The sequence below is a fragment of the Mustelus asterias genome, chromosome 29 (genome assembly GCF_964213995.1).
Source record: "Mustelus asterias chromosome 29, sMusAst1.hap1.1, whole genome shotgun sequence".
NCBI lineage: Eukaryota > Metazoa > Chordata > Chondrichthyes > Carcharhiniformes > Triakidae > Mustelus > Mustelus asterias.
In genome coordinates this window covers 16,454,371-16,474,464 of record NC_135829.1, presented here as the reverse complement: position 1 = coordinate 16,474,464, position 20,094 = coordinate 16,454,371, and the positions used below count along the sequence as shown (strand labels likewise).

General features: G+C 45.8%; 1 protein-coding gene across 1 annotated transcript in view; it reads left to right on the top strand.

Moving 5' to 3' along the window:
* Positions 1–20,094, top strand: part of herc1 (HECT and RLD domain containing E3 ubiquitin protein ligase family member 1) — a 265,419-nt gene that overhangs the window by 233,263 nt on the left and 12,062 nt on the right. Inside the window, exons 66-75 of the mRNA XM_078199818.1 lie at positions 2,431–2,553; positions 5,121–5,223; positions 6,730–6,899; positions 8,959–9,097; positions 11,374–11,543; positions 12,500–12,669; positions 12,847–13,012; positions 14,824–14,900; positions 16,715–16,967; positions 17,624–17,776. Of these exons, the coding sequence (XP_078055944.1) occupies positions 2,431–2,553; positions 5,121–5,223; positions 6,730–6,899; positions 8,959–9,097; positions 11,374–11,543; positions 12,500–12,669; positions 12,847–13,012; positions 14,824–14,900; positions 16,715–16,967; positions 17,624–17,776 (1,524 nt within the window). The remainder of the gene's footprint in view (positions 1–2,430; positions 2,554–5,120; positions 5,224–6,729; positions 6,900–8,958; positions 9,098–11,373; positions 11,544–12,499; positions 12,670–12,846; positions 13,013–14,823; positions 14,901–16,714; positions 16,968–17,623; positions 17,777–20,094) is intronic.

Here is a 20,094-nt window from a genome sequence, read left to right as displayed (position 1 = left end):
ACACAATCTGACGATGATTATTGGTAATTGTGTTTAGGAGGTATTGCAAACAGTTCTAATGTACACTGAAACTACAGTCCATCAGCAAGGTAGTAATTACATTAAGATATCTAAGACCATCATGGGGGATTCTTTCAAATCCAAATAAATTATCCGCCCATAAATAGAAAACACTGGGAATGCACAATGAGCAAATCCGTATTCTGGGATTTCCAAACTTGCCTTATTACTGCATGGACACTGATCCATGTGTCATTCCAGAACCTTCTGTTTCTATTTCCGTTTTTGAGAATTTGCAGTTTCTCCTCACTTTTAATTTTATTTATTAGTGTCACAAGTAGGCCTACATTAACAGTGCAATGAAGTTACTGTGAAAATCCCCTAGTCGCCACACTCCGGCGCCTGTTCAGGTCCACTGAGGGAGAAGTTAGCACAGCCAATGCACCCTAACCAGCACGCCTTTCAGACTGTGGGAGGAAACCGGAGCTTCCCATCGGCAGACATGGGAGAACATGCAGACTCCACACAGACAGTGACCCAAGTCGGAATCGAACCTGGATCCTTGGTGCTGTGAGGCAGCAGTGCTACCCATCGTGCCACCAAGTGAACAGTATTTCGAGTCCCCAGATGATCTTGGAATAGGGAAGAGTTTTAGCAGATGAGGGCAGCAGGAGATGGTAAATTTGGTCAAAGGTGTTTTTTAAGGAGGGCCTTAAAGGAGTTGAGCAGAAGGAGATGAAATATCAAAGGCTTAAAGAGGAAATAACTTACTCCACTGGATTTTGGGCAACACAGTGACACAGTGGTTAACACCGCTGCCTCACAATGCCTGAGACCTGGGTTATTTTCCAACCTCAAGTCACTGTCTGCGTGGGTTTCCTCTGGGTGCTCCGGTTTCCTCCCACAGTCCAAAGATGTGCAGGTTAGGTGGATTGACCAGGCTAAATTGCCCCTTAGTGTCCAAAAGATGTGTTGGTTACGGGGATTAGCAGGGTGGGGTTACGGGAATGCTCTTCTGTCAGAGTCGGTGCAGGCTCGATAGGCCGAATGGCCTCCTGCACTGTATTTCTATAATTTTAAAATATGATCTAACCAGAAATGCTAATATTCAAAAAATGAACTAAGACCTTGATAGAAAGAAGTAAAAATTTGTAATTAGCTCTGTTTTATCAAACTTTTTACCTGGCGTTAAAAGCCTCAAAATGCTGGGACAGGTTTTTTGCCAAACATTGCAACTGTTTTGCATTGAACAGGATCCCACAAATTATGAATTAGGGCGGCACGGTGGCACAATTGTTAGCATTGCTGCCTCACAGCGCCAGAGACCCGGGTTCAACTCCAGCCTTGGGTCACTGTCTGTGTGGCATTTGCACGTTCTCCCCGTGTCTGCGTGGATTTCCTCCGGGTGCTCCGGTTTCCTCCCACAGTCCAAAGATGTGTCGGTTAGGTGGATTGGCCATGTTAAATTAACCCTGGTGTCAGGGGGATTTTCAGGGTAAATGTGTGGGGTTACAGGGATAGGGCCTGGTTGAGATTGTTGTTGGCGCAGGCTCAATGGCCGAATGGCCTCTTCCTGCACTGTAGGGATTCTATGATCCTATGAAATAGGAATGTGAAGAATGTTAAATTACCATGTGGCAATATTCATTGAATGACAGTGCTGGAAAACACCCTGCTCGATTTCCAGTCTCGCCGTGGGATGCGTTAGATTCACTAATACCCCAGTGAACCACTGGAGCAGGCCTTGAATGATGGCCACTCAGGTGAGATTCACTGGGGTGACCAAAAGCTGTGCAATCCACCCTGGTAAGGTGTCGAAACCCAATAACCCCAAAGAGTCTAACACATGGGAGGGGGTGGGGAGGAATTTGGTAAAACAGGACAAGGCAAATCACAAACTTGAAGTAATGCTACTGTTTGTCCTTCGGTGTTTTATTATCACCTGATGAAGGAGCAGCGCTCCAAAAGCTTGTGTTTTCAGATAAACCTGTTGGATTTTAACCTGGTGTTGTGAGCCGCCTTACTGTGCCCACCCCAGTCCAACACCAGCACCTTGGGCAGCACGGCGGCACAGTGGTTAGCACTGCTGCCTCATAGCGCCAGGGACCCGGGTTCAATTCCCTGCTTGGGTTGCTGTGTAGAGTTTGCACATTCTCCCCGTGTCAGCGTGGGTTTCCTCCAGGTGCTCCGGGTTCCTCCCACAATCCAAAGATGTGCGGGTCAGGTTCATTGGCCATGCTAAATTGCCAGCTAGGGGGACTAACACGGTAAATACGTGGGGTTTTGGGGATAGGGGCTGGGTGGGATTGTGGTTGGTGCAGACCCGATGGGCCGAATGGTCTATTCTACGATTCTATCTCCACATCATGTTTTATTATTGACGTCTGATGTCTTTCCACTCAGTTTATATTGCCAGATTTTCCATTCCAGGTTGCGTGTGGTTTAAATCACACTCTGGCTGTCTCTACTGATGGGATGATGGTTTGGGCATTTGGCGATGGAGATTATGGGAAACTTGGCCTGGGTAACTCAACAGCCAAGTCCTCTCCTCAGGTACGTGTTACCAAACCTTTGTCATTGTATTTACACGGCTTCTGTTTGTCCATCACTGCAGTGACTTTCTGTGAATTTCTCCTCAAGTTCGCCCCAGATTGTTTCCAAACTCCATTCCCAAAATAGATAGGCTTTAAAGTCGTCTTTTACAACACTGCTTCCCATCAGCGGTTCACATTACGCATCCGTTCCAGGTTTTCCACATTACTCTTTCAAACAAAGCTTCCACTCCACTTTTAACAAGGAATCCAGCATCCGGGTTTTACATCTCCACCTTCATTGTCTCGATGTTGCACCAATTCTTCACAATTACTTTTAACTGTTGATTTCCAGACTGTATTGAGATGACATCAAACTTTTGATTTACCTCTGAAGTCTGCCTTCCCACTTTAAACCTGCAGCTCTCTCTTTCACTCGCAGCACTTCGTCAGCTTTCCCCATGAATTCTCCTGAACAATATCTGGGTCTTCTTCTTGGTCGCTGTTCTCCTAACTTCAGTCTTCCTAAGACATTCTTTCTGTCCCAGTTCCCTGGTTGTCTGGACTTTATCTGGTTCTTTGGGAAGTCTGCCTTTTGCAGCCCCTTTGTCCTGTCCAGTTTTCTTCTGGCAGAGTTGAGAGATGTTCACTCCCTAGTTTCCTATCTCCAACTGCAAACCAATTCAGCTAAAACTAAATTCAAAAAACCCTCCTACTTTTAAAGGGTCCCCAGTTGCTAAGTAACGACCACATGCTTCAGCCAACTTTATAACTTTTCACGTCGTAACCCTCTCTAAGCACAATGGAAGCACAGTTTGAATTGAAACTAACCCCACACCCACACACACACACACACACACACACACACACACACCTTTGACCGGCATAAGAACATAAGAAATAGGAGCAGGAGTAGGCCATCTAGCCCCTCGAGCCTGCCCCGCCATTCAATCAGATCATGGCTGATCTGAAGTGGATCAGTTCCACTTACCCACCTGATCCCTATAACCCCTAATTCCCTTACCGATCAGGAATCCATCTATCTGTGACTTAAACATATTCAACGAGGTAGCCTCCACCACTTCAGTGGACAGAGATTCACCACCCTCTGAGAGAAGTTCCTCCTCAACTCTGTCCTAAACTGACCATGAATCTAACTATAGGTTTACCCTTCCTTACACAGAAATATGAAATTAAATCCACTTATAAACTATGCCTTTTTAATTACCAATACAAATATAAATCTCTTAAAACTACCTTTTTTCCCTAGTAAGATGGTTGACAGGCTTGGGGAGTCAGGAGGCAAGTTACTTGCAGCAGAATTCCCAGCCTCTGACCTGCTCTTGTACCCATTGCATTTACATTGTCGATCCAGTTAGATTTAGGGTCTCACCGTGCCGTGCCCCCCCCCCCCCCCCCCCCTCCTGCCGGATGTTGATATTGGAGATCCAGCTGTTGAGATGCTTTGGATTGTTATGGAGAGATAGTTAGGTTCACTCTTGTTAGTAAGGGTCTTTGCTTGGTGCTTGCGTGACGTGAATGTAATTGACCAAATGTCAAACCAAGCCTGAATACTGTCTAGGTCCTTGCTGCGTGTGGGCACAAACTATTTCAATATCTGAGGCATTAGAGTTGGGACTAAACACTGCGCAATCACCAGCGAATATCCCCACTTCTCGCCGTCTGATGCTGGTAAGGTAATTGATGAAGCAGCTGAAGATGGTTGGACTGAGGATACCTCCCAGAGAAACTCTTGCAACAGTGTCCCACGGCAGAGATGACTGGCCTCCTCTTCCTCTGTGCTAGGTATGACTCCAACCAGCGGAGAGTTTGTCCCCTGATTCCCATCAACATCATTTTTGCTGGGGTTCCTTGATGCCGCACTCGGTCAAATGCTGCCTTGATGTAAAGGGCAGTCACTCCTACCAGTACGACATACACAAAAAGCTCAATTCCAGAATGAAGTCTGGAGCCGAGTGATCCTGGTAGAACCCCAAGTGAGCCGATCATCGCAGAGTCGGCCTTTTGGCTAAGATCAAGTGTAGTATGGTCGGCCGCACTTGGTTGAGGTCATTAGGTTACGCTGAGCCTTCATATGTTTCATATGAAGCAATTTTTTAAAGCGGCATCTCGGCCTTTTGGCTAAGATGCAAATGAGCTCAAGTCTTGGAGGAGGAACCTCCCCCTTCTCCAATCAGCTTGGCTCATGTAGATCAGGCCCAGGACGGGGTGGTTTGGTCGCTCGCCCTGTCTTGTCAGCCTGGATCTGAAATGTCTCAACTTGTTGAGACTCTGAATTGGATTTGATTTGATTGAATTGGAAAAGTATTTTTTAAAAATAACACCGTTGATGACACCTTCTGCCATTTTGGTCATTGCCATTCCATTGGATCAAACTCAATCGCAAGATTGGATTTGTCGTGCTTTTTTTTGTGGATGGGATATAGCTGGACAATTTTCCAGTTCAGTGTTGTGAAAACAGCCCCTGGAAAATAATGTTCTAATTGCTGAATTATGTAATTCAGCTGTCCTGTTGTCCTTGCAAAGTTATTTCTCTTTCTCTTAAACTTTTTTTACTTCTTGCTGCAGAAGGTGGATGTTTTGTGCGGAATAGGAATTAAAAAGGTTGCTTGCGGCACCCAATTTTCCGTTGCCCTGACAAAAGACGGCCACGTGTACACCTTTGGCCAAGGTAAGAGAATCATCCTGGCTTTTCAAAATTACCTTTAGAATGGCACCAAGAAGGTATTTTTAATTCAATACAAATAACTGCGCGACTGATTAGCTTTATAATTTCTATTTGACAACTGAAAGTTTTCGACGTGAAGTTGAATGTGAAACTTTGGTGGTCAAGGGGCCACTTCAGGATCCGTGCAATTTCCTGTAACACTACATGCATCACAAACCATTTACCGACAACACAAACTAATCCAGTTGGTTCCAACAAACAGCACAAGTTACACTGGTGTTCCTCTGGTCTTGTCTCTCAGAATTTGCCGTCTGTTAGTTTGAGGAAGTGTTGTCATTGTTTGTGTCCATTATTGAACCCCTTTGCCAACTCTCTGCCCATTGACTTGGCTAACCATGCATCTCCTTGGATTATTAAACAAGGGTTAGCATCATTGGCCACTGCACTTTGGTGATGTAGAGGAGCTTTGACACTTGGGATCAAATTCCATCCTTTTTAACTAATTTTATAATGTGGAGCTGGACTGGAGGTGGGCACAGTAAGAAGTCTCACAACACCAGGTTAAAGTCCAACGGGTTTATTTGGTAGCACGAGCTTTCAGAGTGCTCAGTCACTCACAGGAGCAGTGCTGTGAAAGCTCGTGCTACCAAATAAACCTGTTGGATTTTAATCCGGTGTTGTGAGACTTCTCGCTGTACTAATTTTATAAGTGATAAATAGTGTCTCCCCAACACCAATCCGCAGCAGTTTAATCCGGAAAGTGCTTTCTTTCAGAAAACCCTGCAATGAAAATGAATGTTAAGATGTCAGCTGGTTTGTTTTTTTGTCTGTCTTGGCCATTTCCTGAGTCTGTTGAGTGTTGCTCTGTCATTTAGACCGACTTCAGCAGCTCTTTGTTTCTGCTCACTTCTGTAACTTGCTGCATCCGTTTGATAAATCAGGCTCTGTTCCTTTCCTACGATAGTTTAGTGTGTTATACTAGTCTAGCGTGATGTTTGATTTGATTTGATTTATTATTGTTTCATGTATTAACATAGTGAAAAGTATTGTTTCTTGCGCGCTGTACAGATAAAACATACCGTTCATAGAGAAGGAAACGAGAGAGTGCAGAATGTAGTGTTACAGTCACAGTTAGGGTGTAGAGAAAGATCAACCTAATTTTTCGTGAGTGCATTATATCCAGAGTTGATGAGCAGGTCTATCACAATCACACATTGTCTGCACTTGACATCAGTACATAATTTGCATCAGGGAGCTAGTTTTGGGATTACCCTCAAGAAAACTACACAGTGAAGTCTTAATATTAGCCTCTACTTGTGCTGTCTGTATACTGGAAGAGGGGGGAAATCATGTTTGTAAAGGTGCAGTGTCTTATGAATGGTTTTCCTCTGCTAAACTTGGATGAATCTGTTCATTTATGTTTGGAGGTGGGGATGATCTGAAGTTGTCTTCACCGTTCACACAGTGTGTCCCGTTCAAAATCTGATGGATCCTCTTTTGTGCTGACAGACCGTCTGATTGGCTTGCCCGAGGGCCGTGCCCGCAATCATAACAGACCTCAGTTAGTACCTGCTCTGAACGGAGTCTTTATTGAGGATATAGTCGTGGGTGCTGAGCACACCCTCGGTCTTTCGTCAGCTGGAGATGTTTATGGATGGGGCAGCAATTCAGAAGGACAGGTAAGAAATTTTGACAGTACGGACACGTTTTTAAACCCACCCAGAGTGCAGGATTTTGACTGGGAATATGACTGCAGACCCAGAGAGAGCAAGCTCAAAATCAAATTGCCAGAAGCAAGGTGGGAGGTTTCCTATTGTGGAACATAATTCTCACGAGCAGCAGTTGATGCTATCTCGATATAAACTCCTTCAAAAGACGCAAACAGGAATCAAAATCTCAGTGAGAATGAAATTGAAGGTTTATAACAAGCTTATAGACTGTTTGCGCTATAGACTGAGCTATCATATCCTTCATTATACCTCATGGGGTACAGTGATTCCTGAGCTGCTACGTTTTCAGTGTCTCTCCGAAGTGGCACAGTGGTTAGCACTGCTGCCTCACAGCATCAGGGACCCGGGTTCGATTCCCGGCTTGGGTCACTGTCTGTGTGGAGTCTGCACATTCTCCCCGTGTCTGCGTGGGTTTCCTCGGGTGCTCCAGTTTCCTCCCACGGTTCGAAAGACGTGCTGGTTAGGTACATTGGCCTTGTTAAATTCTCCCTCAGTGTACCCAAACAGGCGCCAGAGAGTGACGACTAGGGGATTTTCACACTAACTTAATTGCAGTGTTAATCTAAGCCTAGTTGTGACTAAAAATTTAACTATATCTGAAGATGGAGTAGGTACTGAGTTTTGACTGACCACTTTGTTGGGGGGGGTGAGGTTATGTTCATAGGATCATAGAATCCTTACAGTGCAGAGGAGGCCATTTGGCCCATCAGGTTTGTACCAACTGTCTGCCAGAGTACCTTACCCAGGCCCTCTCCCCAACCTATCCTTGAAACCCCACACATTTCTCATGGCCAATCCACCTAACCTGCACATCTTTGGACACTAAGGGGCAATTTAGCATGGCCAATCCACCTAACCTGCACATCTTGGGACACTAAGGGGCAATTTAGCATGGCCAATCCACCTAACCTGCACATCTTTTCCCAGCAGACTAAGTAGAAAATTGAGATGATGCCTGGAGACTAAGAATCTCCAGTGTTAGCCTTAACACAAACAGGGCCATTGGTGTCAGGGAAAATGGCTGGAAAAGAGATTCCCTTGTTTCAGAACTTTCATCATCTCCAGCCTGGATATCAGCTCGAGTGTATTGGTGTATCCCATGGAAACGGGTATGTGGGATCAAGCCATCCCACCCATTTACACAGATTATTGGCCAGTTTTACAACAGGGTAATGCCATTTCTTTTTTACTGGGTGCCTCTAGCAAGCCACAGCCCTGCCCCTTGCCCCCCCCCCCCCCCCCCCCCCCCCCCCATCCCCCCAATCCCTACCTTGACCAGACAGCTCACTGCATTTCCAGTCTTCCTCTGACTGAGTAGTTGCATGTCAGATGCCACAATGAAGTAAAGTTAAAGTTTATTAATTAGTGGCAAGTAAGGCTTACATTAACACTGCAGTGAAGTTACTGTGAAATTCCCCTAGTCGCCACACTCCGGCGCCTGTTCGGGTCGCTGCACCTAACCAGCACGTCTTTCAGAATATGGGGGGGGGGGGGGAACCAGAGCACCCGGAGGAAACCCACGCAACACGAGGAGAATGTGCAAACTCCACATAGACAGTGACCCAAGGCAGGAATCGAACCCGGGGTCCCTGGCGCTGTGAAGCAGCAGTGCTAACCACTGTGCCACCGTGCCGCCCATGAACGACCATCTTGTATGACACGTTGTAATATAATCACCACCTCCTGACCTCGCATACTTCATGAGGGTCCACAGCAGAGCAGAAGTCAGCATCAGGCACGACACACTCGAGCACGCGATTTTATTTCCCTTCAGATTTTAAATTAGTTTTCAAGTGCTGCCAAGTGCCATCACTGAACCACCTGCAAGCCGAGTCATCGGTGTCGTTAGAAATGTTGAAGATGAAAGCTATCAAAGATGTTCCTGGAGCAGAGATGCATTGGAGTTAGGAACCCGTGCAGCAGAAAATGAAGCGTTTAGAGGGAGGTTTTGTTGCAGTGCCCTGTCCCCACTTTCCCATTTGGCTTCCTTCTTTTATCCCCTCTGCAGCTGGGATTGGGCCACACCAATCACGTGAGGGAGCCAACTCTGGTCACAGCCCTCCAGGGAAAGAACATTCGGCAGATTTCGGCGGGCCGGTGTCACAGTGTGGCATGGACAGCCCCTCCCGTACCACCAAGAGCACCAGGTGAGGCGGTTACCGTTTACCTTGCATTTTGCTGTGGGCTGTAACTAAAGTGAAGGGTTTCAAAAAATGGTTATGTCGATCTAATCGATGGCTTAAGAGCTGGTTTACGTTGTTGAATGTTAATCGTACACCTTTTAAAAAAGGGGGATTTTTTGATAAGATTGGCCTTTACAGATTTTTAACTATTACACTATTTAAAAACTATAGTAAGCATAAAATAAAATAAAGTAAATATAGTAAGCATAAAACATAAAATAAAGGACGGCACGGTAGCACAGTGGTTAGCACTGCTGCTTCACAGCTCCAGGGTCCTGGGTTCGATTCCCGGCTCGGGTCACTGTCTGTGTGGAGTTTGCACATTCTCCTCGTGTCTGCGTGGGTTTCCTCCGGGTGCTCCGGTTTCCTCCCACAGTCCAAAGATGTGCGGGTTAGGTTGATTGGCCAGGTTAAAAATTGCCCCTTAGAATCCTAAAATGTGTAGGTTAGAGGGATTAGTGGGTAAATATGTGGGGGTAGGGCCTGGGTGGGATTGTGGTCGGTGCAGACTCGATGGGCCGAATGGCCTCCTTCTGCACTGTAGGGTTTCTATGATTCTATGATTTCTATGATAAAATGTCTTTTTCTAGCCATATCCTGGAAGACTTAATGTTCCTTGTTGAACCAAGGCTAATTTAAATGAAGCACAGTCACCAGTTTGACAGTCAGAGGTTTACAGCATGGTAATAGGCCCTTCGGCCCAACTTGTCCATGCCGCCCCCTTTTTTTTAAACCCCTAAGCTAGGTGACAACAATAGTTGGAAGTATTTGTGTTGATAAGGTCGGCAAGTTGGTTATCTGTCTACTGCTGATCAGTTACAATCAAGGTGTCTATTAAAAGTGGCACTCCTTTGTTTAGATATTCTGGGTCTAGGTAAAGTTGACTTTAGTGCTTGACAGCATCTCGGGGGAGATGGTGGTTTTGTGGCAATGTCGTGGACTAGTAATCCAGAGGACCAGGCTAATGGTCTGGGGAGGGCATGGGTTCAAATCTCACCACGGCAGCTGGAAGAATTTAAATTCAACTAATAGTGTGAAGCTAGTCTCAGAACTGGTAACCGTGACAGCCATCGTTGATTGTTTAGAAACCCATCTGGTTTTGCGAATGTCCTTCAGAGGAGGAAATCTGCCGCCCTCGCCCAGTCTGTGACTCCAGACTCTCAGCAATGTGGTTGACTCTTCACTGGCCTCAGAAATGGCCCGAGCAAAGCCACTCCGCTCAGGGGAAACTGGGGATGGGCGACAAATGCTGGTCTTGTCGGTGGCCCCAACACCCCATGAATGATCATCTACATTCCCCACATCATGGGTGGCACAGTGGTGAGCACTGCTGCCTCACAGCGCCAAGGTCCCGGGTTCGATACCGGCCTCGGGTCACTGTGTGGAGTTCGCCCTTTCTCCCCGTGTCTGTGTGGGTTTCCTCCCACACTTCAAAGACGTGCAGGTTAGGTTGATTGGCCATGCTAAATTGTCCCTTAGTGTCAGGGGGATTAGCAGAGTGAATGTGAGGGGTTACGGGAATAGGGCCAGGGTGGGATTGTGGTCGATGGGCCAAATGGCCTCCTTCTGCACTGTAGTGATTCTATAAAGGAATAGAAAATAAAATTATTGTGTCAAAGGTCCATGTGTGTCCTTTCCTCAGTGTTCCCTGAATAAATAAATATTGGCATTAAATCTCCCTGTGTAATAGTTCAGTGTTTATGGTACTTGACTAGTATCCTCGGGTTGAAAGTTCAAGCCTCAACATTATGAAATTGAATCCAATAAATCCTTTGACTGAAGGCGGTCAGCAGATGGAACCTTGCCAATGTCAACCACATCTCACAAACATCTTTTTTTGTTGGGGGTGGGGGGGGGGTGGGGGGGGAATTGGTGTCATTGTGTTCTGGTGAAGTGCTACACCCCCCAACATAACCTTTCCGGACACGAATAGACTTGATTTTATTTTTTTTGCTTCTGTTTATTTTTATTTACCCTGCAGCGGAATTAACTTACAGATAGGATTTTTTTGTTCTATGCGGCAAGAATTTTTCACTTGGGAATCAAGCATCCGCATCAAAGCAAGTAATCCAAAAAGCAAACATGGGGTAGCTTGCTTTAGTGTGAATGATTTTTAAGAGTCTGGATTGCGCAGCGAAAGACGTATTTCCTAGATGCGTCCTGCAGCGATGGGGGTTGGCGCTCCTGCTGGAGTGAATTGTTGTCCGTCTCATGTGAAAATCTACTCCTGCTCTTTGTAGGTGTATCTGTGCCTCTGCAGCTTGGGTTGCCAGATTCCATTCCGCCCCAGTACAGCTCGTTGAAGGAAACCAGTATTGAAACTATCAGAGCCAGGCTACGTTTGCTGTACCACTTCTCAGACCTCATGTACTCGTCATGGAGGTTACTTAACCTTAGCCCAAACAATCAGGTTAGTGGTGCCTGGATGCAAAATAGGGAAGCTGGCACTTAATGATTTCATTTATTATTGTCAAATGTATTAGTGTACAGTGGAAAGTATTGTTTCTTGCATGCTATACAGAGCATAGATTTTGATTTATTATTGTTACATGTATTAGTGTACAGACCTTAGAGGAGGCAGTGACGCAGTGGTATTGTCACTGGGCCGGTAATCCATAGGCCCAGGGTAATGCTCAGGAGATCCGGGTTCAAATCCCACCATGGCAGATGGTTAAATTTGAACCCCATAAAAAATCTGGAAAGTATAGTTTCTTGCACGCTATACAGACAAAGCATAGATTTTGATTTGATTTATTATTGTCACATGTATTAATATACAGTGGAAAGTATTGTTTCTGCTGCGCTGTACCGATAAAGCATACTGTTCATAGAGAAAGAAAGGAGAGAGTGCAGAATGTAGTGGTCACAGTCATAGCTAGGGTGTAGAGAAAGATCAACTTAATGCGAGGTAGGTCCATTCAAATGTCTGATGGCAGCAGGGAAGAAGCTGTTCTTGAGTCGGTTGTTACGCGACCTCAGACTTTTTGTATCGACGGAAGAAGGTGGGTGTCTGGAGTTCATGGGGGTCTTTAATTATGCTGGCTGCTTTTCCGAGGCAGCGGGGAAATGTAGGCAGAGTCAGTGGATGGGAAACTGGTTTGCGTGATGGGACTGGGCTACATTCACAACCCTTTTTGTAGTTCCTTGCGGTCTTGGGCAGAGCAGGAGCCACACCAAGCTGTGATGCGAGCGGCAAGAATGCTTTCTACGGTGCATCTGTAAAGATTGGTGAGAGTCGTAGCCAAATTTCCTTAGCCTCCTGAGAAAGTCGAGGAGTTGGTGGGGCTTTCTTAACGATAAAGCTTCAGTAAATGCTCCACAGCTCAAAAAAAAACGGATGATGAATATTTATAATTGTATTTACAGAACAGTACATCTCACTATAATGCTGGAACATGGGGAATAGTCCAGGGACAACTGAGGCCTTTGCTAGCACCCAGAGTGTACACACTTCCTATGGTGCGTTCCATTGGAAAGACAATGGTGCAAGGCAAAAATTATGGCCCCCAAATCACTGTGAAAAGGATATCTACCAGGTGAATATTGTTAATTTTCTTTACTGTTCATTGTTTCACTATGATACCTGTGTAAAAATGCTTGTTTCTACAATTCAAATGCTCCAGTTTCCGTGTGGAACCGTTAATTTTTAGTGTAAGTGATGCAAACCATCTCCATAGTTGACAATGTTTCGCGCCTGTTCTGTCTCCCACTAGAGGCCGCAAGTGTAAGCCTATCTTTGTACAGATTGCCAGACAAGTGGTCAAACTCAACGCGTCGGACTTGCGGTTACCTTCCCGTGCTTGGAAGGTGAAGCTGGTGGGAGAGGGCGCCGATGATGCCGGTGGAGTGTTTGATGACACCATCACGGAGATATGTCAGGTAATTCCAGAGAATTAGTGTACAGACCTTAGAGGAGGCAGTGACACAGTGGTATTGTCACTGGGCCGGTGATCCATAGACCCAGGGTAATGCTCTGGAGATCCGGGTTCAAATCCCACCATGGCAGGTGGTTAAATTTTAACCCCATAAAAGGAGGTCATTCGGCCCATCGATTCTGCACCAACCTTCCGAAAGAGCGCTCTACCCAGGCCCATCCCCCGCTCCTGGCACAATGGTTAGCATTTCTGCCCCTCAACGCCAGGGACCCGGGTTCGATTCCCGGCTTGGGTCACTGTGCAATCTGCACGTTCCCCCCGTGTCTGCGTGGGGTTTCCTCCGGGTGCTCCGGTTTCCTCCCACAGTTCAAAAGACATGCTGGTTAGGTGCATTGGCCGTGCTAAATTCTCCCTCAGTGTACCAGAACAGGTGCCGGAGTGTGGCGACTAGGGGATTTTCACAGTAACTACATCGCAGTGTTAATGTAAGCCTGCTTCTACACTAATAAATGAACTTTAAAAAACACAGCAGCAGATTGTTCAATCTTCAAACTATCCCCATAACCCTGTGCATTTACCATGGCTAATCCACCTAACCTATACACCTTTGGACGCTAAGGGGCAATTCTGCATGAACAATCCACATAACCCACACATCTTTGGAGTGAGGGAGGAAACCAGTGCAGACACGGAGAGAACATAGAAACATAGAAGATAGGAGCAGGTGGAGGCCATTCGGCCCTTCGAGCCTGCTCCGCCATTCATCACGATCATGGCTGATCGTCCAACTCAATAGCCTAATCCTGCTTTCTCCCCATAACCTTTGATCCCATTCGCTCCAAGTTCTATATCCAGCCACCTCTTGAATGCATTCAATGTTTTGGCATCAACTACTTCCTGTGGTAATGAATTCCACAGGCTCACCACTCTTTGGGTGAAGAAATGTCTCCTCACCTCCGTCCTAAATGCTCTACCCTGAATCCTCAGGCTGTGACCCCTTGTTCTGGACTCCCTCACTATCGGAAACATCCTCCCTGCATCTATCCTGTCTAGTCCTGTTAGAATTTTATAAGTCTCTATGAGATCCGCCCTCATTCATCTGAACTCCAGCGAAAACAATCCTAACCTAGTCAATCTCTCCTCATACATCAGTCCCGCCATCCCCGGAATCAGCCTGGTAAACCTTCGCTGCACTCCCTCAAGAGCCAGAACATCCTTCCTCAGAAAAGGAGACCAAAACTGCACACAATATTCTAGCTGTGGCCTCACCAAGGCCCTGTATAGTTGCAACAACATTCAACCTGCTCCTGTACTCAAAACCTCTTGCAATGAGGGCCAACATGCCATTTGCCTTCTTTACCGCCTGCTGCACCTGCATGCTTACCTTCAGCGACTGGTGCACAAGGACACCCACACGTGCAAACTCCAAGTCCGGAATCGAACTGGGTCCCTGGCTCTGTGAGGCAGCAGTGCTAACCATCGTGCCACCATGCCGCCCAAAATGAATCACCTTAATTTTGTCTACATTTTTCTAATCAATGATTAATCAATGAATAACTGCCAATTGGACCTGGGTTTTTTTTTTGAAGGTCAGTTTCCAAATACTATGTTTGAAATTGCAAATTACATTTGGACCATAAGTTACTTAAAAATTCTGTCAATTTAAAGATTTTATTGTTGCCATTAGATGAAATAATTTTCTTCAGTGAGCTTCATCGCGGTTTGCATTTTTACTTGTAACATCTGTTGGTTTTGTTCGTTGTTCTGCTCAATATTGTATGAACTTTGTGATTCTTATAAATACAATTTAAACAGGAACTTGAGATGGGGATAGTAGATCTTCTAATTCCTACTCCAAATGTCACGGCTGAAGTAGGCTACAACCGAGACAGGTAAGAATGTAAATCCATTCCACTGAGAGTTGTTAGTTATGCGTTGTTTTTATTAGTTATGTATCGATATCAAGAATCTACCGGTGACCATGAAACCATTGTCGATTGTTGGAAAAACCCATCTGGTTCACTCATGTCCTTTAGGGAAGGAAATCTGCCGTCCTTACCCGGTCTGGCCTACATGTGACTCCAGAGCCACAGCCATGTGGTTGACTCTCAACTGCCCTCCAAGGGCAACGAGGGATGGGCAATAAATGCTGGCCCAGACAGTGACACCAATCTCCCACGAATGAATAAAAGTGAAAGCAGTGAAGGAAGTTTTTTTTATTCTTCTTATCTGAATGTAGTTCGATTTTTAAAAAAAACTTTTATATCCCTTTCCCATGTACCAGCACTCCACGCTGCTTGTTGTCAGCACTCGCTTTGTGTTTGCTCTTTATGGAGATGGGTCGATACTTTGTCTATTGTGACCCGTGGATACAACTCTTAGTCAATTCTAAGTAATAGTTCAGTTTGTAAGCAAGATTTTCTATCTCTGTCCTTGGACTTTTGTTTACTTTGCATTTTCTTTGAATCTTCTTAAATCAGAATCCCTACAGTGCAGGAGGAGGCCATTTGGCCCATTGAGTCTGCACTGGCAACAATCCCACCCAGGCCCCATCCCCGTAACCCCACATATATTTACCCTGCTAGTCCCCCTGACACAAAGGGAGAATTTAGCATGGCCGATCCACCGCACCCGCACATCTTTGGGATGTGGGAGGAAGCCCACACAGACACGGGGAGAACGTGCAAATTCCACACAGTCACCCAAGGGCAGAGTTGAACCCGGGTCCATGGCGCTGTGAGGCAGCAGTGCTAACCACTGTGCCACCTGTTAACGCTTGCCTTGTGCAAGTTCATGGAGCTGGGATAAATTGCACTGTCGGAGTTTTGTGTCAACAATTCCAAGACCCCATTAAAGCAGGCAGAAGAAAGTTGCCACTAGTTTCAACTCCAGATTTCTGGATACGAGATGTCAGCTGAATCCTACCTCGAGAGTGAAGTCAATCCATCCGCCAGAAGTTAAATGATGCAACATCTTTTAGGGCTGAATTTGTTAGAGGAGGGGGTGAGAGAGTGTGTTTAATTGATTGTATTCAGTGGTGGAACAGTCTTGACGGGCTGAATGGTCTACTCCTATTCCTATGTTTCCTATTCCTTCTATCAGCAGAAAGCAGGCTAAACCGCAGTGAAATTGGAAGCAGTACACCATTGCCACCCTGTGGCTTGTGTTATGACATTCAGTCCCTGGTTGGTTGAGGCACACACATGAATTCAGTGGTTATCTCAAATCTACACCAGTCCGACTCCTATCACTTAGAATCATAGAATCCCTATACTGCAGAGGGAGACCATTCAGCCCATCGAACCTGCACCGACGACAATCCCATCCAGGCTCTATCCCCGTAACCCCACATATTTACCTGCTAATCCCTCTGATCTATGCATCCTGGGAACACTAAAGGGCAATTTAGCATGGCCAATGCACCTAACCTGCACATCTTTGGACTGTGGGAGGAAATCGGAACACCCGGAGGAAACCCACGCAGACACGGGGAGAACATGCAAACCCCGCACTGACAATGACCCAAGCCGGGAATTGAATCCAGGGTCCCTGACGCCATGAGGCAGCAGTGCTAACCCACTGTGCCACCCGATGCCTAAATCTAATCAAGTTCACTGTTCTATTCAGCTAATTGCGGAGGAACAGTGACAAAATTATTGTTCGCCCATTTTTAAAAGGAACGCGACCTTTTGTTTTCCTTCCGCAGGTTCCTCCTGAACCCTTCAACCTGTTCGGATGAGCATCTAATGCAGTTCAAGTTTTTGGGAATTCTTATGGGCGTTGCCATTCGTACAAAGAAACCATTGGATCTCCACCTAGCACCAATGGTATGGAAGCAGCTCTGCTGTATTCCACTTTCCTTGGAAGATCTTGAGGAGGTAGACTTGCTTTATGTACAAACACTTAACAGCATTCTTCACATTGAAGATGGTGGGATTACTGAGGAGAATTTCCATGAGGTTAGTAGTATTTTATAAACTAAATAGATTATAAGATGAAATAAGAGGCCTAAGGTTCAAAGGGCTGGTTCCCAGAGGAAGTAGGGATATTTTGCCTCTACTTTTTAAGACACTTTTGAATGCAGGATTGTTGCATATTTCGAACGTACTTAGCCAGTATTGACCTCCATATTATCTTATTGCTGACTAACCTTACGTTTTCTTTCGTTTAATTAAAAATATTGGATGTTGCGTTAGAATCATAAAATTCCTACAGTGCAGAAGGAGGCCATTTGGCCCATCGAGCCGGCACTGACTCTGCCTGATGGAGTTACCTTATCTAGGCCCTTTCCCTAGCCTATATCTGCAACCCCATTAATCCCCCTCAGCTACAATCTTGGGACACTAAGGGAGAATTTAGCATGGCCAATCCACCTAACCTGTACATCTTTGGACTGTGGGAGGAAACCAGAGCATCCAGACGAAATCCATGGGGGGAACAGGACATACAAACTCCACCCAGGCCGGGAATCGGACCTGGGTCCCTGGTGCTGTGAGGCAGCAGTGCTAGCCACCGTGCTGCCCTGGGAAAACCCCAGGTTCAAATCACTGGTTTTCGTGTACAAGACAACATTTTCAATCTTGTAAGGGGCCAACACTTCTGCTTTGTGTTTCAGATGATACCTCTTGATTCTTTTGTGGGCCAAAGTGCTGATGGCAAAATGGTTCCAATAATCCCAGGTGGGAACAGCATCCCGCTAACCTTTTCCAATAGAAAGGAGTACGTGGACAGGGCAATCGAGTATCGGTTGCATGAAATTGATCGGCAGGTAAGTGGATCATCAAAATTAGTCCAATTTAGAATGCAGTTTGCTTTCTAACCCAGGGCATCAGTTTGACAGAATAATTGGTACTGGATTTGAATATATAATCCAAAAACAATACTCATCAATTGTGTTATTCCAGTATCCTGTTCATCTCTTCTAATTTATGTCCTGTGTCCATTTTTATTCCTTTCTGAAATGCCTTGGGCTGTTAATCCTCATTTATTAAAGGTACTTGTTGCTGTTTTATTAACCCCTGTGTAGGGTCCATTCATTCCTTAGAATAGACGTAGACGATACTTGGTACAATTTTCAAAATTATTTTCTTTATTGAATAAAACTTAAATTTAATACTACAGAAGCGAAGAGGGCGAAGTTGGGGACTGGCTTCACAGCCAGACCCCTGTACAGACTTGAACTCAAACTTCACACTGGGCCAGACTAACTAAACAGATAACTGTTACTGCAATATATGAATTCTTATCTGTATTATTGAAATTGCTGGTACAAACTCTGCCCCTAACTTTCATAAACAATTGCCAGTTGTGGCCATGAAAAGCTTTGTTTAGTCGTTTCTGCTAACATTGTATTTTGAAAGAATACAGTCGATTTCTAAGCTCATCCCAGAATTCCCAGCTGAGTTTAAAAATTTTATTTTTAAAAAAATTTATTTTTTATTTATTAGTCACAAGTAGGCTTACATTCACACTGCGATGAAGTTACTGTGAAAATCCCCTAGTCGCCACACTCCGGCGCCTGTTCGGGTACACTGAGGGAGAATTTAGCACCTAACCAGCATGTCTTTCGGGCTGTGGGAGGAAACCGGAGCACCCGGAGGAAACCCATGCAGACACGGGGAGAACATGCAGACTCTGCACAGGCAGTGACCCGAGCCGGGAATCGAACCCGGGTACCTGGCACTGTGAGGCAGCAGTGCTAACCACTGTGCCACCGTGCCACCCGTAAAATGTGGCCAAGTTGGCTTTAAAACTTAGCATAGTTGGTTACAGAGGCAGAAATATCTTAAAATGAAGTCTTTTAACTGAAGCACACCATACAAAGGACCCCACACCCTGTGACCAGATCCATGTGGTATTATTGAAGACCAACTCTTGACATTCTGGTATTTTCCAAAAATGTTGAAGGCTATGATAGACCCCGCAATTGCTGCCCAGAGTCTAGGTCCCAGGCCTGCCAGCTGTTTACCCTCCAGGTTCCCTGGTCTGTGGGAAACACCCGCATAATTCAAAAGGTTTGAGCTCCAGTATTGTTGCTGATCCCCACAAGTTCGATTCCTGGGTTCGATTCCCGGCTTGGGTCACTGTCTGTGTGGAGTCTGCACATTCTCCCCGTGTCTGCGTGGGTTTCCTCCGGGTGCTCCGGTTTCCTCCCACAGTCCAAAGATGTATGGGTTAGGTTGATTGGCCAAGCTAAACTGCCCCTTAGTGTCCCAGGATGCATAGATTAGAGGGATTAGTGGGTAAATAAGAGGGTTAGAGGGATTAGCAGGTAAATATGTAGGGTTACGGGGATAGGGGCCTGGGTGGGATTGTTGTCGGTGTGCACTCGATGGGCCGAATGGCCTCTCTCTGCACTGTAGGGATTCTATGGTTTCTAAGTGACCTCAGCCATACACCTCACAGAGAGGGGAAAGGACTTCTCCTTTCCTGTTATGGAGAAAAGAGAATGTTTAAGTGTTAACATTTTATCTTCCATGAGTCATTTTCAAATTAGAATCTCTACAGTGGAGAAGGAGGCCATTCGGCCTATCGAGCCTGATCTGACAACAGTCCAACTCCTATAACTTAGAATCATAGAATCCCTATACTGCAGAAGGAGGCTATTCAGCCCATCAAGCCTGCACTGATGACAATCCCACCCAGGCCCTATCCCCGTAACCCCACTATTTACCTGCTAATCCCTCTAACCTTTGCATCCTGGGACACTAAGGGGCAATTTAGCATGGCCAATCTACCTAACCTGCACATCTTTGGACTGTGGGAGGAAACCGGAGCACCCGGAGGAAACCCACGCAGACACGGGGAGAACGTGCAAACCCCACACCGACAGTGACCCAAGGCCTGAATCGAACCTGTGTCCCCTGGTGCCGTAAGGCAACAGTGCTAACCACTGTGCCACCGTGCTGCCCAATTGGCAAATTATAAGGTGTGGGTGCCACAGGGATTAGTGCTGGGGCCTCAACAGTTGGTAATCTATTTTAATGACTTACATAGAGAGACAGTCTGCATCATAACCAAATTTACTGACTTTACAAAGTTAAATAAGAAAACTAGTTGTGAAAGGGATGCAAATAGTTTGCAAAG